This window comes from Nerophis lumbriciformis, linkage group LG17 (assembly GCF_033978685.3).
Source record: "Nerophis lumbriciformis linkage group LG17, RoL_Nlum_v2.1, whole genome shotgun sequence".
In the NCBI taxonomy this organism is placed as follows: domain Eukaryota; kingdom Metazoa; phylum Chordata; class Actinopteri; order Syngnathiformes; family Syngnathidae; genus Nerophis; species Nerophis lumbriciformis.
In genome coordinates, this window is record NC_084564.2 from 7,419,383 (window position 1) to 7,447,046 (window position 27,664).

A 27,664-nucleotide genomic window follows, 5' to 3' on the forward strand; every position below is an offset into this window, starting at 1 on the left:
GGCATCTCAGTTTCCAGAATTTCACTGTAAATTCTACGGTCAAAAAATAGGCAGTCACCCGGAATTTAGTGGAAAATTGTGCGGTCTTCTTTACACCATATTACAGGTTTTTACGGTAAAATGTTGGCCTTTTTTTTTTTTTACTGTAAAATCTAGGGCAGATTTTACAGTGTGTTACTGTAAATAGGAAAATGGTGCCACAGTTATTTTTTTGTTTTTTGTTTTTTTACTGGCAGCTCAGTTTCCAGAATTTCACTGTGAATTCCATTTACAGTAATATGCTGTAAATTCTACGGTTAGAAAATAGGCAAAATTATTGTCAAATTTGCCATGTTCTTTACAGCATTTTACTGTAAACGGCACAGTTGTTTCACGGTAAAATTTTAGCAACCGTGCTGCCAATTTATTTTTACCGTAAAATCTACGGCTGTTGTTTTTATTACTGTAAATGGGATAACGGTACCACAGTTTTTTTTTTACTGGCAGCTCCGTTGCCAGAATTTCACTGAAAAAAAACAGTGGTACCGTTTTTCCATTCACAGTAATATGCTGTAAAAACTACTGTAAATTCTACAGTCAAAAAACAGGCAGCTAAGTCACCAGGATTTTACCGTAAAATCTGCAGTGAATGTCTTTTTACGTTAAAATTCTTGCAACCGAGCCTTTTTTTTAAGGAAAAATGTATGGCAGTTTTTACAGTGTATTACTGTAAATAGGAAAATGTTGCCACATTTTCATTTTTTTGTTTGTTTCCAGAATGTCACTGTGAATACCATTTACATTAATATGCTGTAAATTCTACAGTTAGAAAATAAGCACAATTATTGTAAAATTTGCGATGTTCTTTACAGCATTTTACTGTAAACAACACTTTTTTTACGGTAACATATTTAGCAAACGAGCTGCCAATTTTTTTGCATAGTAAAATCTACGGCTGTTTTTACAGTGTGTTACTATAAATGAGAAAATTGTGTTTTTTACTGGCATCTCAGTTCCCAGAATTTCACGGTAAATTCTACGGTCAAAAAATAGGCAGTCGCCCGGAATTTAGTGGAAAATTTTGCGGTCTTCTTTACACCATATTACAGGTTTTTACGGTAAAATGTTGGCCTTTTTTTTTTTACTGTAAAATCTAGGGCAGATTTTACAGTGTGTTACTGTAAATAGGAAAATGGTGCCACAGTTGTTTTGTTGTTTTTTTTGTTTTTTTACTGGCAGCTCAGTTTCCAGAATTTCACTGTGAATTCCATTTACAGTAATATGCTGTAAATTCTACAGTTAGAAAATAGGCAAAATGATTGTCAAATTTGCCATGTTCTTTACAGCATTTTACTGTAAACGGCACAGTTGTTTCACGGTAAAATTTTAGCAACCGTGCTGCCAATTTATTTTTACCGTAAAATCTACGGCTGTTGTTTTTATTACTGTAAATGGGATAACGGTACCACAGTTTTTTTTTTTTACTGGCAGCTCCGTTGCCAGAATTTCACTGAAAAAAAACAGTGGTACCGTTTTTCCATTCACAGTAATATGCTGTAAAAACTACTGTAAATTCTACAGTCAAAAAACAGACAGCTAAGTCACCAGGATTTTACCGTAAAATCTGCAGTGAATGTCTTTTTACGTTAAAATTCTTGCAACCAAGCCTTTTTTTTTTAAGGAAAAATGTACGGCAGTTTTTACAGTGTATTACTGTAAATAGGAAAATGTTGCCACATTTTTATTTATTTTTTGTTTCCAGAATTTCACTGTGAATTCAATTTACATTAATATGCTGTAAATTCTACAGTTAGAAAATAAGCACAATTATTGTAAAATTTGCGATGTTCTTTACAGCATTTGACTGTAAACGACACTTTTTTTACGGTAACTTATTTGGCATCCGAGCTGCCAATTTTTTGCATCGTAAAATCTACGGCTGTTTTTACAGTGTGTTACTGTAAATGAGAAAATGTTGTTTTTTACTGGCATCTCAGTTTCCAGAATTTCACTGTAAATTCTACGGTCAAAAAATAGGCAGTCACCCGGAATTTAGTGGAAAATTTTGCGGTCTTCTTTACACCATATTACAGGTTTTTACGGTAAAATGTTGGCCTTTTTTTTTTTACTGTAAAATCTAGGGCAGATTTTACAGTGTGTTACTGTAAATAGGAAAATGGTGCCACAGTTGTTTTTTTGTTTTTTGTTTTTTTACTGGCAGCTCAGTTTCCAGAATTTCACTGTGAATTCCATTTACAGTAATATGCTGTAAATTCTACGGTTAGAAAATAGGCAAAATTATTGTCAAATTTGGCATGTTCTTTACAACATTTTACTGTAAACGGCACTGTTGTTTCACACACAATTTAGTGGAACATTTTGCGGTCTTCTTTACACCATATTACAGGTTTTTACGGTAACATTTTGGCTATTTTTTTTACTGTAAAATCTACGGCAGATTTACTGTAAATATGAAAATGGTGCCACAGTTTGTTTGTTTTTTGTTTCCATAATGTCACTGTGAATTCCATTTACAGTAATATGCTCCAAATTCTACAGTTAGAAAATAAGCACAATTATTTTCAAATTTGCCATGTTCATTACAGCATTTTACTGTAAACGACACTTTTTTTTTACGGTAACATTTTTGGCAAGCGAGCTGCCAATTTTTTGCATCGTAAAATCTACGGCTGTTTTTACAGTGTATTACTGTAAATGGGAAAGCAGTACACATTTTTTTTATGGCCGCTTAGTTGCCAGAATTTCACTGTAAAAAAACAGTAGTACTATTGCTATATGCTGTAAAAACAAACGACCATAAACTTGCAGCTAAAACGCCAGAATTTTTACTCAGTTGCAAGAAATTTACTGTAAAAAAAAGTGTGTTTTTTTTCATTTACAGTAATATGCTGTCAATGTACAGTCAATTTTACGGTAAAAAAAAAACCTTTCAGGATTTAACCATCAAATCTATTGTCATTTGTAACATTCGATGTAAAAACATGTCCATGATAAAGTTGCATTGTTGGATAATATTAACGTTTAAATGTGTTTAATTGAATGAATACAACAAGACGAGGTGCTACTAACCGACCCTTTGTGCATCGCGGACAGCGGATGACGTCACGTCCCGGCGAGGAGGGGGCGGGGCCTCGTGGGCGTGGCTTTCCTTACCTGGCGCCGCTTTGATGGCCGCCAAGTTGCGCCAACCGCCTGCAGCTGCGTGGACGTCACCTGCCCGGGCTCACCTGTAAGTCTCACGCACCTTTCCTTGTTCGACAAGTTTAAAAACGCCTCTTCGCGGCGTGTCGCTAATCAGGAAGTCTCGTCGCGTGCTCATCGCGGGATGACGTCACGTAGGTGAATTAACCTTTACATTCCACTCATTCAGTGCCATCGGAAGTGAAGAAAGCTCTGAGCGGTTACTGATCATTCGTTGACTTCCTGTCCAAAAATAAAAGGATGGAATAAATACCGGGAGTTTTTCAGGATAAAAGTCATCATTTAGTTGCTGCTGCGTGTAAATTTCACGTCCTAAATCCAGCCCGCTTGAAATGGAAGCACGTAAATGACTTAAATTTCGCATTAAAACTCAACTTTGCCTTCATGTTGGCCGTAAAAATGAATGCATGAACTTTTTAAAGCAACTCCTTGAAATACCAATACCATGCACCTTTAAACACCAATACCTTGGTTTTCATGCACCTTTAAACACCAATACCTCGGTTTTCATGCACCTTTAAACACCAATACCTTTCCTGCACCTTTAAATACCAATACCTTTCATGCACCTTTTAAATACCAATACCTCGGTTTTCATGCACCTTTTAAATACCAATACCTCGGTTTTCATGCACCTTTAAATACCAATACCTTTCCTGCACCTTTAAATACCAATACCTTTCATGCACCTTTTAAATACCAATACCTCGGTTTTCATGCACCTTTTAAATACCAATACCTTGGTTTTCATGCACCTTTAAACACCAATACCTTGGTTTTCATGCACCTTGAAATACCAATACCTTGGTTTTCATGCACCTTTAAACACCAATACCTTGGTTTTCATGCACCTTTAAACACCAATACCTTGGTTTTCATGCACCTTGAAATACCAATACCTTGGTTTTCATGCACCTTTAAACACCAATACCTCGGTTTTCATGCACCTTTAAACACCAATACCTTTCCTGCACCTTTAAATACCAATACCTTTCATGCACCTTTTAAATACCAATACCTCGGTTTTCATGCACCTTTTAAATACCAATACCTCGGTTTTCATGCACCTTTAAATACCAATACCTTTCCTGCACCTTTAAATACCAATACCTTTCATGCACCTTTTAAATACCAATACCTCGGTTTTCATGCACCTTTTAAATACCAATACCTCGGTTTTCATGCACCTTTAAACACCAATACCTCGGTTTTCATGCACCTTTAAACACCAATACCTTGGTTTTCATGCACCTTTAAATACCAATACCTCTGTTTTCATGCACCTTTTAAATACCAATACTTTTCATGCACCTTTTAAATACCAATACCTCGGTTTTCATGCACCTTTAAACACCAATACCTCGGTTTTCATGCACCTTTTAAATACCAATACCTCGGTTTTCATGCACCTTTTAAATACCAATATCTCGGTTTTCATGCACCTTTTAAATACCAATACCTCGGTTTTCATGCACCTTTTAAATACCAATACCTCGGTTTTCATGCACCTTTTAAATACCAATACCTCGGTTTTCATGCACCTTTAAATACCAATACCTCGGGTTTCATGCACCTTTAAATACCAATACCTCTGTTTTCATGCACCTTTTAAATACCAATACTTTTCATGCACCTTTTAAATACCAATACCTCGGTTTTCATGCACCTTTAAATACCAATACCTCGGTTTTCATGCACCTTTTAAATACCAATACCTCGGTTTTCATGCACCTTTTAAATACCAATACCTCGGTTTTCATGCACCTTTAAATACCAATACCTCGGGTTTCATGCACCTTTAAATACCAATACCTTTCATGCACCTTTAAATACCAATACCTCGGGTTTCATGCACCTTTAAATACCAATACCTTTCATGCACCTTTAAATACCAATACCTCGGTTTTCATGCACCTTTAAATACCAATACCTTGGTTTTCATGCACCTTTAAATACCAATACCTCGGTTTTTATGCACCTTTAAACACCAATACCTCGGTTTTCATGCACCTTTAAATACCAATACCTTTCGTGCACCTTTAAATACCAATACCTCGGTTTTCATGCACCTTTAAATACCAATACCTTTCATGCACCTTTAAATACCAATACCTCGGTTTTCATGCACCTTTAAATACCAATACCTCGGTTTTCATGCACCTTTAAACACCAATACCTCGGTTTTCATGCACCTTTAAATACCAATACCTCGGTTTTCATGCACCTTTAAATACCAATACCATGCACCTTTAAACACCAATACCTTGGTTTTCATGCACCTTTAAACACCAATACCTCGGTTTTCATGCACCTTTAAATACCAATACCTCGGTTTTCATGCACCTTTAAATACCAATATCTCGGTTTTCATGCACCTTTAAATACCAATACCTTTCATGCACCTTTTAAATACCAATACCTCGGTTTTTATGCACCTTTAAATACCAATACCTCGGTTTTTATGCACCTTTAAACACCAATACCTCGGTTTTCATGCACCTTTAAATACCAATACCTTTCGTGCACCTTTAAATACCAATACCTCGGTTTTCATGCACCTTTAAATACCAATACCTTTCATGCACCTTTAAATACCAATACCTCGGTTTTCATGCACCTTTAAATACCAATACCTCGGTTTTCATGCACCTTTAAATACCAATACCTCGGTTTTCATGCACCTTTAAATACCAATACCATGCACCTTTAAACACCAATACCTTGGTTTTCATGCACCTTTAAATACCAATACCTCGGTTTTCATGCACCTTTAAATACCAATATCTCGGTTTTCATGCACCTTTAAATACCAATACCTTTCATGCACCTTTTAAATACCAATACCTCGGTTTTTATGCACCTTTAAATACCAATACCTCGGTTTTCATGCACCTTTAAACACCAATACCTCGGTTTTCATGCACCTTTAAATACCAATACTTCGGTTTTTATGCACCTTTAAATACCAATACCTCGGTTTTCATGCACCTTTAAATACCAATACCTTTCATGCACCTTTAAATACCAATACCTCGGTTTTCATGCACCTTTAAACACCAATATCTCGGTTTTCATGCACCTTTAAATACCAATACCTTTCATGCACCTTTTAAATACCAATACCTCGGTTTGTATGCACCTTTAAATACCAATACCTCGGTTTTCATGCACCTTTAAACACCAATACCTCGGTTTTCATGCACCTTTAAATACAAATACCTTTCATACACCTTTAAATACCAATACCTCGGTTTTCATGCACCTTTAAACACCAATACCTTTGTTTTCATGCACCTTTAAATACCAATACCTTTCGTGAACCTTTAAATACCAATACCTCGGTTTTCATGCACCTTTAAATACCAATACCTTTCGTGCACCTTTAAACACCAATACCTCGGTTTTCATGCACCTTTAAATACTAGAGATGGCCGATTTTATCGGCCTGCCGATATTTTTATTTTATTTTATTTTTTTATTAAATCAACATAAAAAACACAAGGTACACTTACAATTAGTGCACCAACCCAAAAAACCTCCCTCCCCCATTTACACTCATTTACACAAAAGGGTTGTTTCTTTCTGTTATTAATATTGTGGTTCTTACATTATATATCAATATATATCAATACAGTCTGCAGGGATACAGTCCGTAAGCACACATGATTGTATTTTTTTTATGCCAAAAAAAAAAAAATAGAATAAAATAACAAAAGATGCATTGTACCGGTAGTCTCCTTGCAGGAATGTCTCAGAAAATTAGAATATTGTGATAAAGTCCTTTATTTTCTGTAATGCAATTAAAAATAACAAAAATGTCATACATTCTGGATTCATTACACATCAACTGAAATATTGCAACCCTTTTTTTATTTTAATATGCTGATTATGGCATACAGTTTAAGAAAACTAAAAGATTCTATCCAAAAAAATTAGATTATTTCCTCAGACCAAGTAAAAAAAAAAAAAGATTTATAACAGCAAAACAAAATCAAACATTTGAAAATGTCAATTAATGCACTCAGTACTTGGTTGGGAATCCTTTTGCACGGATTATTGCATCAATGCGGCGTGGCATGGAGGCAATCAGCCTGTGGCATTGCTGAGGTGTTATGGATGCTTCAATAGCGGCCTTTCGCTCATTTGCATTATTGGGTCTGGTGTCTTTCAGCTTCTTCTTCACAATACCCCACAAATTCTCTATAGGGTTCAGGTCAGGGGAGGTGGCAGGCCAAATGAGGACAGTAATGCCATGGTCAGTACACCAGTTACTGGTGGTTTTGGCACTGCTGGATCATGCTGGAAAATGAAATCATCATCTCCATAAAGCTTTTCAACAGATGGAAGCATGTAGTGCTATATATATATATATATATATATATATATATATATATATATATATATATATATATATATATATATATGTATGTATGCATGTATGTATGCATGTATGTATGCATGCATGCATAAGTATACTTACATATATACATGCATATATATATATGTATGTATGTATGTATATATATATATACAGTATATATATATATATATATATATATATATATATATATATATATATATATATATATATATATATATATAAAGTAAAGTACAAAGTAAAGCCGCTGCTCCTCCACATGGAGAGGAGCCAGATGAGGTGGTTCGGGCATCTGGTCAGAATGCCACCCGAACGCCTCCCTAGGGAGGTGTTTAGGGCACGTCCGACCGGTAGGAGGCCGCGGGGAAGACCCAGGACACGTTGGGAAGACTATGTCTCCCGGCTGGCCTGGGAACGCCTCGGGGTCCCACAGGAAGAGCTGGACGAAGTGGCTGGGGAGAGGGAAGTCTGGGCTTCCCTGCTTAGGCTGCTGCCCCCGCGACCCGACCTCGGATAAGCGGAAGAAGATGGATGGATGGATGGATATATATACATATATATATATATACATATATATATATATATATATATATATATATATATATATATATATATATATACTGTATATATATATATATATATATATATATATATATATATATATATATACTGTATATATATATATAAATATATACATACATACATACACATATATATATGTGTGTGTGTATATATATATATATATATATATATATATATATATATATATATATATATATATATATATACAGTATGTATGTGTATACGTATGTATATATATATATACATACATATATACATGCATATATATATATATATATATGTATGTATATATATATATATATATATATATATATATATATATATATATATATATATGTGTGTGTGTGTGTGTTATTTGTTGCTAACGGCTAACTTATTTCACTGGCAGGTACTTGAAAGACGTGACTTGGCAGCCATTAACCTAAAAGATGATCCACTTCTGACTCCCTCATGAGATCTGTAGTGATGTTCCAAGCCATGCTAGTCGTGTCCACCTTCTTCCTGCTCGTCCTCTACTCCAGCCTGCACAAAGAGTTGGTCGACGCCCACAAAAAGGTGGTCTACTCCCCCAAGGCCAGATCGCCTGGCCCGCCGGAGCGCAGAGAGGTGGCGACGCGGGACAATGCCACGTCGCGGCACCCGCCCGCCGTCCTCAACGTGTCCATCTCCGCCGGCTTCAGGAGCGCCTTCCCGGAGAACGGCGCCTACTGGAACCGCCTGCTGCACTCGGGCTTCAGGCGCCTGGACAGGGGGGAGGATCCTCTGGGTGCGGAGGCACCATGGGGTCTCTGCAGGGAGAACAATCAGGAGGCGCTGGAGACCAACGTGCCGGACGTTGCCACCTACCCGCTCTTCTTCCGCAGGTTCTTGCAAGGCATGAAGTGTCGCTCGCCGCCGCTCCTCATCGACCAGCCCGCCAAGTGCGAGGAGGCGAGGGGAGCCAACGCCACCTTCCTGCTCTTCGCCATCAAATCCAGGCCGGGCAACTTTGAGCGCAGGCAGGCGGTGCGCGAGACGTGGGGGCGGGAGCAGCTGCACGGGGGACGCCTGAGCGTGCGCACCGTGTTCCTGGTGGGCGCCGCCTCCGCCGACGACCCCGACCTGGGCCCGCTGCTGGCCTTCGAGGCCGGCCTCTACGGCGACCTCCTGCAGGCCGACTTCCACGAGTCGCTCTTCAACCTGACGCTGAAGATGAACGCCTTCCTGCGCTGGACGCTGCACCGCTGCCCCCGCGTGTCCTTCGTCTTCAGCGGGGACGACGACGTCATGGTCAACACGCCGGCCTTGCTGCGCTACCTGGAGTCCCTGCTGCCTCCCCGGGCCGCACGCTTGTACGCGGGGCAGGTCATCAGGACGGCCACGCCCCTCAGGGACCCCAACAGCAAATACTTCATCCCCATGAGCTTCTACGACGGACCCTACCCCGTCTACGTGGGCGGAGGCGGCTTCCTCGTCTCCGGGGCGCTGCTGCGGCCGCTCTACTCCGCCTGCCGCGCCGTGCCCTTCTTCCCCATCGACGACGTCTACGTCGGCATGTGCTTCGCCGCCCTGCGGGTGTCCCCCGAGGCTCACGCCGGCTTCCACACCTTTGACATCCGCGAGAAGGACCGCGACAACCTGTGCGCCTACAGAAGTCTGATCCTGGTGCACCGCCGCTCCCCGCAGCAGGTGAAGAAGATCTGGAGGGGCCTCCAGAGTCCGCTGCTGACCTGCTGATCCTAGCCGCCTGCGCCGAGTCGCTTCACCGTTCCGAAACATCCTTCCGTTATTTCAATTAAAACAGCAAGACCTTGGCAAGATTCACCCGCATGCTTTTTATTGTCCACAAAACCGCGTGAAAGGATCCACCAGACCAGCCACCTAACGCCCGTGACCATCTCCCGCCAAAAAGACCTACATGTGCACTGCAAAAAAAAACAATTTGACCGTAAAAATAACCGTGGTACCGTTTTTCCATTTACAGTAACGCACTGTAAAAACGACAGGAAAAAACTGGCAGCTCATTCGCCGGATTTTTACTGTAAAAACAGTGGCACTGATTTTTTTAATTTACAGTAACTCATCGGAGAAAAAAAATCCTTAGATTTTACGGTAAAAAAAACTGGCAACAGTTTTACAGTAAAAATTTCAGCGGTACAGTTTTTCCATTTGCACTAATTTGGACTGAAGCGTTTTTCCATTTGCAGTAACGCACTGTAAAAACGACTGGAAATTTTGCGGTTGAAAAAAAAACGGTAGACTGGTCGCCAGATTTTTACCGTAAAAACGGCGCTACCGTTTTTCCATTTACAGTAACGCACTGTAAAAATGACTGGAAATTTTACGGTAAAAACTGGCAGCTCATCCGCTGGAATTTTACTGTACAAATGACAGTCGTACCATTTTTGTAGTTTACAGTAATGCACTGGGGAAAAAACCTGGTAGCCAGAATTTTACAGTAAAAATCAACATATGTTTTTTTTTTACAAAATTTGGACTAAACCATTGTAAATTTTATGGTAAAAAAAAAAAGCGGCGTTGATCGGATTTTTACCGTAAAAATAACAGCGATAAAGTTTTTCCATTTGCGGTAATGCACTGTAAAAACAGCCCAAAAAAAATAGGTGACTGGTCTCCAGAATTTTACCGTAAAAATAAGTGGTAGTGTTTTTCTATTTACAGTAACGCACTGAAAAAAATGGAAGACAACGTTTTACAGTAACTATAACAGCCGTACCATTTTTTTAATGCACTGAAAAAATTCTAAAATCTAATGGCTTAGTCGCAGAATTTTACAGTAAAAATTAGCCAGACAGACTAAAACCCATTGGAAGTTTTCTGTAAAAAAAATTGGCAACTCAAACACCAGATTTTTACTGTAAAAATAACAGTGCTACCATTTTTCCATTTACAGTAACGCACTGTAAAAACGACTGTAGATATTCCGGTAACAAACTAACAGCTGCTGGGTCACCAGAATTTTACTGTAAAATTTAAATTTACAGTGATGCACACAAAAAAAGAGCCTTTTAGAACCCCCGCGACCCCAAAAGGGACAAGCGGTAGGAAATGGATGGATGGAGGGTAACAAACTGATAGCTCAGGTGCCAAAGTTTTACAGTAAAATTGCACAGTAGGTCAGAGTAAAAACCCCAAAAATTCTGCCAATTTTTTTGTGTAAAATCTAGACTTCTATTTTACAGTACCTCTTATTTTTACAGTAAAATTCTGGCAGGTTTTTTTTTTTTTTTACACAGTAAATTCTCATTTTCTTCAGTGCAGGAAAACTGGTACAACTTATTTTTACAATAAAATTCTGGCAGTTTTTTTTTTTACTGTAAAATCCTATTTTCTACAGTGCAGGAAACCTGGTAGCACTTTTTTTTATAGTCAAATTCTGATAGGTTTTTACCGTAAAAATGGCGCTACCGTTTTTCCATTTACAGTAATGCACTGTAAAAACAACAGGAAATTTCATGTTAAAAACTGGCAGCTCATCCGCTTGAATTTTACTGTACAAATGACAGTGGTACTATTTTTGTAATTTACAGTAATGCACTGGGAAAAAACCTGGTAGCCAGAATTTTACAGTTAAAAGAAAAAAAATTTGGACTTAAACCATTGTTGATTTGATTTTTACCGTGAAAATGGCGCTACCGTTTTTCCATTTGCTGTAATGCACTGTAAAAACAGGTGATTGGTCTCCAGAATTTTACTGTAAAAATAAGTGGTAGTGTTTTTCTATTTACAGTAACGCACTGAAAGAAATGGAAGACAAAGTTTTACAGTAACTATAACAGCCGTACCATTTTTTAATGCACTGACAAAAGTCCTTACTCTAAAATCTAATGGCTTAGTCGCAGAATTTTACAGTAAAAATTACAGCCGGACTCTATTTACAGTAATTTAAACTAAAACCCAACTCAGACACCAGATTTTTACTGTAAAAAATAACTGTGCTACTATTTTTCCATTTACAGTAACGCAACTGTAAAAACGACTGTAGATTTTACGGTAACAAACCAGAATTTTACTGTAAAATTTAAATTTACAGTGATGCACAAAAAAAAAGGTCCTTTAGATGTTATGGTAACAAACTGATAGCTCAGGTGCCAAAGTTTTACAGTAAAATTGCACAGTAGGTCAGAGTAAAAAAAAAACAAATTCTGCCATTTCTATTGTGTAAAATCTAGACTTCTATTTTACAGTACCTCTTATTTTTACAGTAGAATTCTGGCAGGTTTTTTTTTTTAACTGTAAATTCTCATTTTCTTCAGTGCAGGAAAACTGGTACAACTTATTTTTACAATAAAATTCTGGCAGTTTTTTTTTTTTACTGTAAAATCCTATTTTCTACAGTGCAGGAAACCTGGTAGCACTTTTTTTATAGTCAAATTCTGATAGGTTTTTACCGTAAAAATGGCGCTACCGTTTTTCCATTTACAGTAATGCACTGTAAAAACAACAGGAAATTTCATGTTAAAAACTGGCAGCTCATCCGCTGGAATTTTACTGTACAAATGACAGTGGTACTATTTTTGTAGTTTACAGTAATGCACTGGGAAAAAACCTGGTAGCCAGAATTTTACAGTTAAAAGAAAAAAAAATTGGACTTAAACCATTGTTGATTTGATTTTTACCGTGAAAATGGTGCTACCGTTTTTCCATTTGCTGTAATGCACTGTAAAAACAGCGGGAAAAAAATAGGTGATTGGTCTCCAGAATTTTACTGTAAAAATAAGTGGTAGTGTTTTTCTATTTACAGTAACGCACTGAAAGAAATGGAAGACAAAGTTTTACAGTAACTATAACAGCCGTACCATTTTTTAATGCACTGACAAAAGTCCTTACTCTAAAATCTAATGGCTTAGTCGCAGAATTTTACAGTAAAAATTACGGCCGGACTCTATTTACAGTAATTTAAACTAAAACCCAACTCAGACACCAGATTTTTACTGTAAAAATAACTGTGCTACTATTTTTCCATTTACAGTAACGCAACTGTAAAAACGACTGTAGATTTTACGGTAACAAACCAGAATTTTACTGTAAAATTTAAATTTACAGTGATGCACAAAAAAAAAGGTCCTTTAGATTTTATGGTAACAAACTGATAGCTCAAGTGCCAAAGTTTTACAGGAAAATTGCACAGTAGGTCAGAGTAAAAAAACAAACAAATTCTGCCATTTCTATTGTGTAAAATCTAGACTTCTATTTTACAGTACCTCTTATTTTTACAGTAAAATTCTGGCAGGTTTTTTTTTTTTTTACTGTAAATTCTCATTTTCTTCAGTGCAGGAAAACTGGTACAACTTATTTTTACAGTAAAATTCTGGCAGTTTTTTACTGTAAAATCTTTTTATTTTCTACAGTGCAGGAAAACTGGTACATCTTTTATTATTTTTTACAGTAAAATTCCAGCGACTATGCTGGTATTTTTTTTTTTACAGAAAATCTACATAATTTTGACAGTGTGAAGTCAGTACATAGTATGTTTATGTTAGTGTGAGCTGACAGGAAGTGTTAATAAGTCAGTGGTCGTAGAGGTCCAGGGGGTAGTGCTCCTTGTACTGCTGCAGGTGGCGCAGGAGAGCCTGGCGCTGCTTGATGAGAGCGGGCGTGTCCTCCTGGTACACGTCGCTGAAGAGCAGCTCCGGGTTGGGCTTCAGACGCTTCTCCGCACGCTCAAACACCTCCATGACTCTCTTCCGAGAGTCCTTGCGCCAGCTCCTCTCGTCCTCCTCGCTCCACCAGCCCCGCGCGCTCATGTAGTGGCGCAGGCGTGAGATGGGATGGTCCTGCTTGTCCCAGTAGTTCACCTCGTCTACCGAGCGGTACGCCGAGCTGTCGTCGCTCGTGCTGTGGTGGCCGATCCTGCGGGGAGGACTTCGTTATTGCCACGTCTTAAGCTTCTACCTGCTCCACTTACGCTTCTACCTGCTCCACTTACGCTTCTACCTGCTCCACTTACGCTTCTACCTGCTCCACTTACGCTTCTACCTGCTCCACTTACGCTTCTACCTGCTCCGCTTACGCTTCTACCTGCTCCGCTTACGCTTCTACCTGCTCCGCTTACGCTTCTACCTGCTCCACTTACGCTTCTACCTGCTCCACTTACGCTTCTACCTGCTCCACTTACGCTTCTACCTGCTCCACTTACGCTTCTACCTGCTCCACTTACGCTTCCACCTGCTCCACTTACGCTTCTACCTGCTCCACTTACGCTTCTACCTGCTCCACTTACGCTTCTACCTGCTCCACTTACGCTTCTACCTGCTCCACTTTAGCTTCTACCTGCTCCACTTACGCTTCTACCTGCTCCACTTACGCTTCCACCTGCTCCACTTATGCTTCTACCTGCTCCACTAACGCTTCTACCTGCTCCACTAACGCTTCTACCTGCTCCACTTCTACCTGCTCCACTTACGCTTCTACCTGCTCCACTTACGCTTCTACCTGCTCCACTAACGCTTCTACCTGCTCCACTTACGCTTCTACCTGCTCCACTTACGCTTCAACCTGCTCCACTTACGCTTCCACCTGCTCCACTTATGCTTCTACCTGCTCCACTAACGCTTCTACCTGCTCCACTAACGCTTTTACCTGCTCCACTTCTACCTGCTCCACTTACGCTTCTACCTGCTCCACTTACGCTTCTACCTGCTCAACTTCAACCTGCTCCACTTACGCTTCTACCTGCTCCACTAATGCTTCTACCTGCTCCACTTACGCTTCTACCTGCTCAACTTCAACCTGCTCCACTTACGCTTCTACCTGCTCCACTTACGCTTCTACCTGCTCAACTTCAACCTGCTCCACTTACGCTTCTACCTGCTCCACTTCTACCTGCTCCACTTACGCTTCTACCTGCTCCACTTCTACCTGCTCCACTTAGGGTTCTACTTCCTCGACTTGGTGTTCTACCTGCTCCACTTACGCTTCTACCTGCTCCACTTACGCTTCTACCTGCTCAACTTACGCTTCTACCTGCTCCACTTCTACCTGCTCCACTTAGGGTTCTACTTCCTCGACTTGGTGTTCTACCTGCTGCACTTACGCTTCTACCTGCTCAACTGACGGTTCTCCCTGCTCAACTTGGGGTTCTAACTGCTTCACTTAGGGTTCTACCTGCTCCACTTACGCTTCTACCTGCTCAACTTCTACCTGCTCCACTTACGCTTATACCTGCTCCACTTCTACCTGCTCTACTTACGCTTCTACCTGCTCAACTTCAACCTGCTCCACTTACGCTTCTACCTGCACAACTTACGCTTCTACCTGCTCCACTTAGGGTTCTACTTCCTCGACTAGGTGTTCTACCTGCTCCACTTACGCTTCTACCTGCTCAACTGACGGTTCTCCCTGCTCAACTTGGGGTTCTAACTGCTTCACTTAGGGTTCTACCTGCTCCACTTGGTGTTCTACCTGCTCCACTTACGCTTCTACCTGCTCAACTTGGGGTTCTAACTGCTCCACTTGGGGTTCTACCTGCTCCACTTACGCTTCTACCTGCTCAACTTAGGGTTTTACCTGCTCCACTTCTGCTTCTAGCTGCTCGACTTGGTGTTCTACCTGGTCCAGTTAGGGTTCTCCCTGCTCAACTTAGGGTTCTCCCTGCTCAACTTAGGGTTCTACCTGCTCAACTGGGTTTTACGTGCTCAACTTCCGGTTGTACCTGCTCAACTTAGGGTTCTGCCTAGATAAGCTCCAGTTCTACCTGGTCTAAGTTAGAGTTTTACCTGCTCCACTTCTGCTTCTAGCTGCTCGACTTGGTGTTCTCTGCCCTCTCACCTTCCCACTCACATTATTGATATATTGTTATTTACAGATAAACACTGACATGTACTATTGATATTGTTATTTACAGATAAACACCGACATGTATTATTGATATTGTTATTTACAGATAAACACCAACATGTATTATTGATATATTGTTATTTACAGATAAACACAGACATGTATTATTGATATATTGTTATTTACAGATAAACACCGCGATGTATTATTGATGTTATTTACAGATAAACACCAACATGTATTATTGATATATTGTTATTTACAGATAAACACTGACATGTACAGTATTATTGATACAGTATATTGTTATTTACAGATAAACACCGTGATGTATTATTGATATTGTTAATTACAGATAAACACCAACATGTATTATTGATATATTGTTATTTACAGAAAACACCGACATGTATTATTGATATTGTTATTTACAGATAAACACCGACATGTATTATTGATATTATTTACAGAAACACCGACATGTATTATTGATATATTGTTATTTACAGAAACACAGACATGTATTATTGATATATTGTTATTTACAGATAAACACCGCGATGTATTATTAATGTTATTTACAGATAAACACCAACATGTATTATTGATATATTGTTATTTACAGATAAACACTGACATGTACAGTATTATTGATACAGTATATTGTTATTTACAGATAAACACCGCGATGTATTATTGATATTGTTATTTACAGATAAACACCAACATGTATTATTGATATATTGTTATTTACAGATAAACACCGACATGTATTATTGATAGTTATTTACAGATAAACACCGACATGTATTATTGATATATTGTTATTTACAGATAAACACCAACATGTATTATTGATATATTATTATTTACAGATAAACACCGACATGTACAGTATTGATACAGTATATTGTTATTTACAGATAAACACCGCGATGTATTATTGATATTGTTATTTACAGATAAACACCGACATGTATTATTGATATATTATTTACAGATAAACACCGCAACGTATTATTGATATTGTTATTTACAGATAAACATCGACATGTATTATTGATATTGTTATTTACAGATAAACACCGACATGTATTATTGATATATTGTTATTTACAGATAAAAACCGACATGTATTATTGATATGTTATTTACAGATAAACACTGACATGTATTATTGATGTTATTTACAGATAAACACTGACATGTATTGATATATTGTTATTTACAGATAAACACTGACATGTATTATTGATATATTGTTATTTACAGATACAAAGACATGTATTATTGATATATTGTTATTTACAGATAAACACCGACATGTATTATGTATATATATATTTTAGATGATATAAAAACAAATGTTAAAAACAAGACGTCTACTATTCATGTTTACATAACTTTGACTACAAGTGATATCGGCCCTGAAAAGGCGATACAGGTGCATCTGTGCTGAGAACTCACCTGTACGTCATGGCCTCGATGAGGAAGGGCTGGTTCTCCGCCACGGCTCTGCGGCGAGCTTCCTTGGTGGCGTTGTAGACGGCGAAGACGTCGTTGCCGTCCACGCGGATGGACAGCATGCCGTACCCCGGCCCGCGAGCGGCTGTCCGGTGGTACCGGGACAGAACGCAGACGTGAGAGGAAAGACGAGGAGGCGGCGTGGAGGCTTCTTACCGATGCCGTCTCCTCGGTACTGCTCGTTGGTGGGGGTGGAGATGGCGTAGCCGTTGTTGCGGCAGAAGAATATGATGGGGCACTCCAGCGTGGCCGAGAAGTTGAAGCCGGCGTGGGCGTCGCCCTCGCTGGCGGCTCCCTCGCCGAAATAGCAAATTACTGCTCTGTTAATGCTCTCTCTCTTGAAGGCGTACGCCGCTCCCACCGCTGCAGGACAGGAAATCACACAGGGTCATTCGCTGTGTGCGGCGCAAGCCCCGCCCACTTTAAAAAAAAATTAATGCACAAACTCACATTGCGGGATCTTTTTTTGTTTCATTTTTTAACATAATTTTTGACATATACAGCCCATAAATACAATTAAACATGACAAATGCTCTTTTTTTCTTCCCAAACAAGTAACCCAGAAAAATTATATATAAAATGACATTAAATTTAAAAAAATATATTGTTTTTTATTTAAAAAATGTTTTAAACATGCATCAGTCATAAAAAAATTAATATAATTAAATAAATAAATTGAATTTAAAAAACAATATGTGTATATATATATATATTTTTTTAAATATATAAATATTTGTATTTAAAGAAATATATATATATTTTTTTTTTTTTAAATATATTTTAAAATACAAAAACAATGCATCAGTCAAATAAGTCGAGGCAAATATTGACATGAAGCCACAGACAACTGCACTCTTGAGTGTCCCCAACACGGTGCAGAAATACCCAAAATCAGACAAAAGGCTCATCAATTATCTACCTTTCAATTACTTTTTAATGCATTTGTCACCTTGTGGGATTTAAAAAAAAAAAATTTAAGCATTTGTTAATAGGATTTTTGACATATACAGCCCATAAATACTATTAAACATGTCAAATGTTCTTTTTTTCTCCCTCAAACAAGTAACCCACAAACATTTAATTATATATATATATATATATATATATATATATATATATATATATATATATATATATATATATATATATATTATTTTTTTTATAATTTAAAATAAAAAAACAATGCATCAGTCAAATAAGTAGGGGCAAATATTGACATGAAGCCACAGACAACTGCAGTGTCCCCAACACAGTGCAGGAATACCCAGAATCAGACAAAAGGCTCATCAATGATCTACCTTTCAATTACCGTATTTTCCGCACTATAAGGCGCACCGGATTATTAGCCGCACCTTCTATGAATTACATATTTCATAATTTTGTCCACCAATAAGCCGCCCCGGACTAAAAGCCGCGCCTACGCTGCGCTAAAGTGAATGTCAAAAAAACGCTGCGCTAAAGTGAATGTCAAAAAAACAGTCAGATAGTTCAGTCAAACTTTAATAATATATTGAAAACCAGCGTTCTAACAACTCTGTCCCAAAATGTACGCAAATGTGCAATCACAAACATAGTAAAATTCAAAATGGTGTAGAGCAATAAATAGCAACATAATGTTGCTCGAACGTTAATGTCACAACACACAAAATAAACATAGCGCTCACCTTCTGAAGTTATTCTTCATTCGTAAATCCTTCGAATCCTTCGTCTTCGGTGTCCGAATTGAAAAGTTGCGCAAGCGTGGGATCCAAAAATGGCCGGCTCCGCCTCATCGAAGTCATCGGATTCAGTGTCGCTGTTGTTGTGCAGCAGTTCTGTGAATCCTGCCTTCCGGAAAGCTCGGACCACAGTTGTGACCGAAACTATCTGCCCAGGCATTTACGATCCACTGGCAGATGTTGGCGTATGTCGACCGGCGCTATCTGCCCGTCTTAGTGAAGGTGTGTTCGCCTTCGGAGCTGTGTGAAAAAAGCCACCCGGCCTCTTCGCGTAAACTTCCCTTAACCACTCGCTCATCTTTTCTTCATCCATCCATCCCTTCGAGTTAGCTTTTATGATGACGCCGGCTGGAAAGGTCTCTTTTGGCAAGGTCTTCCTTTTGAATATCACCATGGGAGGAAGTTTCTGGCCATTAGCATGGCAAGCTAGAACCACAGTGAAGGACGACTTCTCATTCCCTGTGGTGCGAATATTCACCGTACGTGCTCCCGTTCCACAGGAATATCAGTTGCTGTGAAATACGGTAGTAATCCGTGTGCGGATGGAGAGATTGCGTCTTTTTATGAACCGGATCCTTGTCCTTTGTAGGAGCCATTTTGTGGTCTTTACAGATGTAAACAGGAAATGAAACGTACGGTGATATCCGCGCGTTTTTTCTTCTTCTTCCGGGGGCGGGTGGTTGCTTAAAGCGCTTCCTGTTCTATGGGGGCGGGTGCTTTCCTTGGCGGTTGCTTGCGTAGAAGAAGAAGCGCTTCCTGTTCTACCGGGAAAAAAGATGGCGGCTGTTTACCGAAGTTGCGAGATCGAAACTTTATGAAAATTAATCGTAATAAAGCGCACCGGGTTATAAGGCGCACTGTTAGCTTTTGAGAAAATTTGTGGTTTTTAGGTGCGCCTTATAGTGCGGAAAATACGGTACTTTTCAATGAGTTTGTCACCTTGCGGGATTTTTAAAACATTTTTTAAGCATTTGTTAATAGGATTTTTGAAATATGCAACAAAATTTCGTTCTTATCTGTACTGTAAAGTTCAAATTTGAATGACAATAAAAAGAAAGTCTAAGTCTACGTCTCTATACAGCCCATAAATACAATTAAACATGTATTTTTTCCTCTCCCTCAAACAAGTAACCATTTAATTATAATTATATATATATATATATATATATATATATATATATATATATATATATATATATATATATATTACAAATTATTTGTATTTATTAATTTTTAATATTTAAAATTAAAAAAACAACGCATCAGGCAAATAACAGACAACTGCCCTCCTGAGTGTCCCCAACACTGTGCAGGAATACCCAAAATCAGACAAAAGGCTCATCAATTATCTACTTTTCAATGAGTTTGTCACCTTGTGGGATCTGCGTGGCCAGCGGAGACGAAATGGTGACGAAGTTGAGATCCCGCGAGCCGTAGTGGACGGGCATCTGGCGCCCTTTGCCCAGGTCGTCTGCGTTGGCGTAGCACTGAGCCATGAAGGAGTCCAGGGGGAAGCCGCGATACATCAGCACACCTGGGGGGGCGGGGCATAAGGCGTGAGAACCCCTTTTTTCAAAACGCTACGGTCGTTTCCCGACTGACCGGCTTCTCGGTATTGACCGAAGACCATGTCGCTGGGGTCCAGGGCGGCGGCGCTGCCGATGTGCGTGCCCTCTTCGCCGTAGTTGGTCATGTAGAAGGAAATCCTCCCCTGCCACGGACAACCAATGACTGAACATCTCGCCAAGCGCCGGCTCACAGCAGGAAGTTACCTGTCTCTGGGACTCGTACAGGATGCGGTCCATGGTGTTCAGCAGCGTCATCTTCTGGTAGAAGTTGAGAACCGTTTCTTTGGAGAGCTGAAAGGGAAGAAACTTTTTTTGCGGGAATTCCGCTTTTTTACGAGAGGCGGGGCTCTACCTGAGGGTCCTGCGAGGGGTCGATGATGTTGCCCTGGCGGTCCATCACGCGGTACACGGGGATGCCCGAGATGACGTTGGGCTCGATGAACTCCAGGTGGTCCACGTACTCGGCCGAGGCCCCGGGAAACTGAGGCTTCTCCAGCGTGGAGTCGAAGGGCTGCTGCCTGCACGCCGCCTGCGGGAAGGAACTATGGCGTTACCCTTTGCAAGATGGACGCCGTCATAATGTAGCCATTATATAGCAAACACCATGTCGGAACATTGGAGAACTTTTTGTATTAACTGCTCACGTGCAGAGGTGGGTAGTAACGCGCTACATTTACTCCGTTACATCTACTTGAGTAACTTTTGGGATAAATTGTACTTCTAAGAGTAGTTTTAATGCAACATACTTTTACTTTTACTTAAGTATATTTATAGAGAAGGAACGCTACTTTTACTCCGCTACTTTTATCTACATTCAGCTCGCTACTCGCTACTAATTTTTATCGATCTGTTAATGCACGCTTTGTTTGTTTTGGTCTGTCAGACAGACCTTCAAAATGCCTGCCTTACCGGTGACGTTTCACTTCGTTCCACCAATCAGATGCAGTCACTGGACCAATCAAACAGAGCCAGGTGGTCACATGACCTGACTTAAACAAGTTGAAAAACTTATTGGGGTGTTACCATTTAGTGGTCAATTGTACGGAATGTGTACTGTACTGTGCAATCTAATAATAAAAGTTCCAATCAATCAATCAAAAGTGTGAAGGAAAAAAGATACTTTTTTATTTTAACCGTACATCCCGTCAAAAGCCTAAAGACTGACCGCACATGAGGACGTTCCTGTCTTCACAATAAAAGTGCCGCTCCATCGCGCCTGCGCTTTCAAAACAAGAGTCTCCGAAAGCCAGCGCAAACAAGCTAGCAAGCTACGGAGTTTGACGCCAATATATTTCTTGTAAAGTGTATAAAAACGAATATGGAAGCTGGACAAATAAGATGGCAAAAACCAACCACTTTCATGTGGTATTAGACAGAAAGGAGGAACTTTTCTTCTCCTCCATTTGAAAACGTGGACGTTATCATCACAACTGTCTGATTACAATCAACGCAAGTCATCAGAATCAGGTAATACACCAACTTATATTCTTGTCTTCATGAAAGAAAGGAATCTATATGTGTTAAACATGCATGTATATTCATTAAAACCCCTTTAACATGTAAACAAAAACAGCTAAATAAATACATATAAATTATATACTGTATATATCAATGTATATGTATGTATGTATATATATATATATATATATATATATATATATATATATATATATATATATATATATATATATATATATATATATATATATGAGTGTGTATGTTACTCATCAGTTACTCAGTACTTGAGTAGTTTTTTCACAACATACTTTTTACTTTTACTCAAGTAAATATTTGGGTGACTACTCCTTACTTTTACTTGAGTAATAAATCTCTAAAGTAACAGTACTCTTACTTGAGTACAATTTCTGGCTACTCTACCCACCTCTGCTCACGTGCTAGCATGCTAACATTAGTATGCAAATGTTTTATGCTAGCTTTTTTTTTTTTTTTCATTTTGTGTGTTTCAAACAAATATTTAGCACTATCTTAGAGGTTTGTTTACTTTTACTATGTCATCATGCTAATGCTATGTTAGCATGCTCACATTTTATGATATTTTTTTACAAATCAACCTAAAAATCTAACATTTTGATATTTAGCACAATCTTAGAGGTATGTTTACTTTTACTATGTCATCGTGCTAATGTTATGTTAGCATGCTAACATTTGATGCTATCTTTTTTTTTTTTTTTTACAAATATTGTATGTTTCAACCTAAAAATCTTCTATTTTGATATTTAACACTATCTTAGAGATACGTATGTTTACTTTTACTATGTCATCATGCTAATGTTATGTTAGCATGCTAACATTTTATATCTTTTTTACAAATCAACCTAAAAATGTAACATTTTGATATTTAACACGATCTTAGAGGTATGTTTACTTTTACTATGTCATCAAGCTAATGTTATGTTAGCATGCTAACATTTTATGATATCTTTTTTACAAATCAACCTAAAAATCTAACATTTTGATATTTAACACGATCTTAGAGGTGTTTACTTTTACTATGTCATCATGCTAATGTTATGTTAGCATGCTTACATTTTATGCTATCTTTTTTTTTTTTTACAAATATTTTATGTTTCAACCTAAAAATCTTGTATTTTGATATTTAACACTATCTTAGAGATACATATGTTTACTTTTACTATGTCATCATGCTAATGTTATGTTAGCATGCTTACATTTTATGGTATTTTTTTTTTTACAAATCGTGTATGTTTCCACCTAAAAATCTTGAATTTTAATATTTAACACTATCTTAGAGGTATGTTTACTTTTACTATGTCATCATGCTAATGTTATGTTAGCATGCTTACATTTTATGCTATCTTTTTTTACAAATATTGTATGTTTCCACCTAAAAATCTTGAATTTGAATATTTAACACTATCTTAGAGGTATGTTTACTTTTACGATGTCATCATGCTAATGTTATGTTAGCATGCTTACATTTTAGGCTATCTTTTTTTTACAAATATTGTATGTTTCCACCTAAAAATCTTGAATTTTAATATTTAACACTATCTTAGAGGTATGTTTACTTTTACGATGTCATCATGCTAATGTTATGTTAGCATGCTTACATTTTATGCTATCTTTTTTTTACAAATATTGTATGTTTCAACCTAAATATCTTCTATTTTGATATTTAACACTATCTTAAAGATATGTATGTTTACTCTTACTATGTCATCATGCTAATGTTATGTTAGCATGCTAACATTTTATATCTTTTTTACAAATCAACCTAAAAATGTAACATTTTGATATTTAACACGATCTTAGAGGTATGTTTACTTTTACTATGTCATCAAGCTAATGTTATGTTAGCATGCTAACATTTTATGATATCTTTTTTACAAATCAACCTAAAAATCTAACATTTTGATATTCAACACGATCTTAGAGGTATGTTTACTTTTACTATGTCATCATGCTAATGTTATGTTAGCATGCTTACATTTTATGCTATCTTTTTTTTTTTTTTTACAAATATTTTATGTTTCAACCTAAAAATCTTGTATTTTGATATTTAACACTATCTTAGAGATACATATGTTTACTTTTACTATGTCATCATGCTAATGTTATGTTAGCATGCTTACATTTTATGCTATCTTTTTTTACAAATATTGTATGTTTCAACCTAAAAATCTTGAATTTTAATATTTAACACTATCTTAGAGGTATGTTTACTTTTACTATGTCATCATGCTAATGTTATGTTAGCATGCTTACATTTTATGCTATCTTTTTTTACAAATATTGTATGTTTCAACCTAAAAATCTTGAATTTTAATATTTAACACTATCTTAGAGGTAGGTTTACTTTTACTATGTCATCATGCTAATGCTATGTTAGCATGCTTACATTTTATGGTATTTTTTTTTACAAATCGTGTATGTTTCCACCTAAAAATCTTGAATTTTAATATTTAACACTATCTTAGAGGTATGTTTACTTTTACTATGTCATCATGCTAATGTTATGTTAGCATGCTTACATTTTATGCTATCGTTTTTTTTTTTTTACAAATATTGTATGTTTCAACCTAAAAATCTTCTATTTTGATATTTAACACTATCTTAGAGATACGTATGTTTACTTTTACTATGTCATCATGCTAATGTTATGTTAGCATGCTAACATTTTATATATTTTTTACAAATCAACCTAAAAATGTAACATTTTGATATTTAACACGATCTTAGAGGTATGTTTACTTTTACTATGTCATCAAGCTAATGTTATGTTAGCATGCTAACATTTTATGATATCTTTTTTACAAATCAACCTAAAAATCTAACATTTTGATATTTAACACGATCTTAGAGGTATGTTTACTTTTACTATGTCACCATGCTAATGTTATGTTAGCATGCTTACATTTTATGCTATCTTTTTTTTTTTTTACAAATATTTTATGTTTCAACCTAAAAATCTTGTGTTTTGATATTTAACACTATCTTAGAGATACATATGTTTACTTTTACTATGTCATCATACTTATGTTATGTTAGCATGCTAACATTTTATGATATCTTTTTTACAAATCAACCTAAAAATCTAACATTTTGATATTCAACACGATCTTAGAGGTATGTTTACTTTTACTATGTCATCATGCTAATGTTATGTTAGCATGCTTACATTTTATGATATCTTTTTTACAAATCAACCTAAAAATCTAACATTTTGATATTCAACACGATCTTAGAGGTATGTTTACTTTTACTATGTCATCATGCTAATGTTATGTTAGCATGCTTACATTTTATGCTATCTTTTTTTACAAATATTGTATGTTTCAACATAAAATCTTACACTTTGATATTTGACACTATCTTAGAGGTATGTTTAGTTTTACTATGTCATCATGCTAATGTTATGTTAGCATGCTTACATTATATGCTATTTTTTACAAATATTGTATGTTTCAACATAAAAATCTTGAATTGTGATATTTAACACTATCTTAGAGGTATGTTTACTTTTACGATGTCATCATGCTAATCTTATGTAAGCATGCTAAGATACAACACTTTTTTTTTGCTAATTTTGAATGTTTCAAGCGATAAATCATGGTTTTTGATCGTTGGCGCCATCTTAGAAGCATGCTAACTTATCCTATGTTAGTATACTAACAGTTTGTGCAAGCCTTTTAGCTAATTTTGGTTCTACCTGGTCAACTTATGGTTCTACCTTGTCAAGCTCGGGTTCTAACATATTAAGCCGGCCATACTATAGCTGCATGTGCTTTAAAGTAGTCTGTGTACAGCTTGTCTCCTTCCCTTCCCTGCGTTCCATCCTTCATGTCATCACGCTAACGTTTGATGCCATCTTTTTTGTTAGTTTTGTATGATTAAACCTCAAAATCATGGTTTGTGATACATCTTAGAAATATGCTAACTCATCCTATGGTTAGCATGCTAACATTTTGTGCAAGCATTTTAACATGTTTGAACCTAAAAATCACAGATTTTGATACGAGGCACCATCTAACAAGTATGTTCACTTCTCTTTTTTTGTTTTATGCTATTTGTTTAAACTTAAAAATCATGTTTTTTTGACAGTTGGCTTTATCCTACAAGTATGCAAACTACTTCTAAATTAGCATGCTAACGTTTTAAGCTAACATTATGCTCATTTCCTTTGTATGATCCTAAAAATCATGGATTTTGATAGTTGCTGCCATTTAGGGGTTAGTATGCTAATTGATTCCAAGTTCCCACTAGTTTTTATTGCGAGCAGTTCAGAGAACAGAGAGCAGGCCCATCAACATTTTCGCGGGAATTTTCCAGTATTGTGTTTTAGTCAGAGGTTAAGTTTTGGGACGCGCCCACATTACTCGACCAATCACAAGCGAGCATTCTATGATAGCTCCCAAAACAGCCTAAACCGACTATTGTGTTTGTTTTGCTGCTGTGCTGCACAAAATCAACTTATTATTGCGAGGTCGTCGCTAAACTAACGGGGTCACGAAGCATCGCGAGACTTGAAATGTCAGTAAAGGCAACACGTTATTTGGGAGAATGCACCAAGGCTCTAATAAAGTTACCCTTATTTTTCCACATGTTTACATCTTAATCATGCACCCGATTGCTTTATTCTGCAAACTATACGCTTCAATCACATATTTCGCTAGTTTTAATCCCATTTTTCGCTGGTTTATATAGTACTTCCGGTGTGTCCACATCACAACATTCTTCTTCATGCTAACTCGACCTTCGACGGTGCGAGCAAAGCGACGCTACAAAGCATAAAAAAAGACATTTGACTGGACTTACATTGACTCTAAATGTTCTGTGTTGAAGCAGCCTCCATCCTGTACGTCCTGTCGTCCGCCGTGCGGCGTGGAAACACAACTTATACATTTTGTTCACAAAACTACTGCCAACAGTCGCCATTGCAACCGTCCTTGCGCTCTTCGTTCGCCCGCTGGCTCGTCGCAGACGTTGCACGCCGGTGATGACAAATATTTGAAACCCGACCGGGACAAAATATTTATCACGTTTCAACGCGAATTTGGGACAAGTCGAATAACTCTACGTAGCACAGAGACGTGCACGGCAACGGAAGCGACGTGAACCTTCAAAATAAAACAAATGAATCGAGCATCACTTTTTTTTTTTTTTTTTTCTCTTTCCCTTTTTCATTTCTTTTATTGTAACTGGATCTGCGTATGTTCTGTAACTGGATCTGTGTACTGTTATTTTATTTTATTTATTTATTTTCCTTTTTTTTTTGTAACTCGATCTGTGTACTATTTTATTATTTGAGAATTTTCTTTTTCCTTTCTATTATTGTAACTGGATCTGTGTACTGTTATTTTATTATTTTGAGTAGAGATATTATCGGCCGATAAATGCTTTAAAATGTAATATCGGAAATGATCGGTTTTTGT

General features: G+C 37.5%; 2 protein-coding genes across 4 annotated transcripts; one reads left to right on the top strand and one right to left on the bottom strand.

Moving 5' to 3' along the window:
• Positions 1–1,500: 1,500 nt before the first annotated feature.
• Positions 1,501–10,395, top strand: b3gnt2l (UDP-GlcNAc:betaGal beta-1,3-N-acetylglucosaminyltransferase 2, like). 3 transcript variants are annotated; one of them, XM_061972353.1, is made up of 2 exons: positions 1,501–3,229; positions 8,550–10,395. In XM_061972353.1, exon 2 carries the CDS (start codon positions 8,612–8,614, stop codon positions 9,875–9,877), a length of 1,266 nt encoding a protein of 421 aa, XP_061828337.1. In that variant the 5' UTR covers positions 1,501–3,229; positions 8,550–8,611; the 3' UTR covers positions 9,878–10,395. The 3 variants fall into 3 exon arrangements, with proteins under 3 accessions (XP_061828337.1, XP_061828339.1, XP_061828338.1); XM_061972355.2 differs by having other exon boundaries at positions 3,229–3,339; XM_061972354.1 differs by lacking the exon at positions 1,501–3,229 and adding an exon at positions 3,253–3,335.
• A 3,111-nt stretch (positions 10,396–13,506) lies between these two features.
• Positions 13,507–27,348, bottom strand: bckdha (branched chain keto acid dehydrogenase E1 subunit alpha). Its single transcript, XM_061972356.2, has 8 exons — positions 27,048–27,348; positions 21,103–21,279; positions 20,955–21,041; positions 20,785–20,893; positions 20,555–20,716; positions 17,621–17,827; positions 17,408–17,549; positions 13,507–14,014 (listed from the first exon to the last, which is right to left on the bottom strand). Exons 1-8 carry the CDS (start codon positions 27,165–27,167, stop codon positions 13,672–13,674), a joined length of 1,347 nt encoding a protein of 448 aa, XP_061828340.1. The 5' UTR covers positions 27,168–27,348; the 3' UTR covers positions 13,507–13,671.
• Positions 27,349–27,664: the final 316 nt, after the last annotated feature.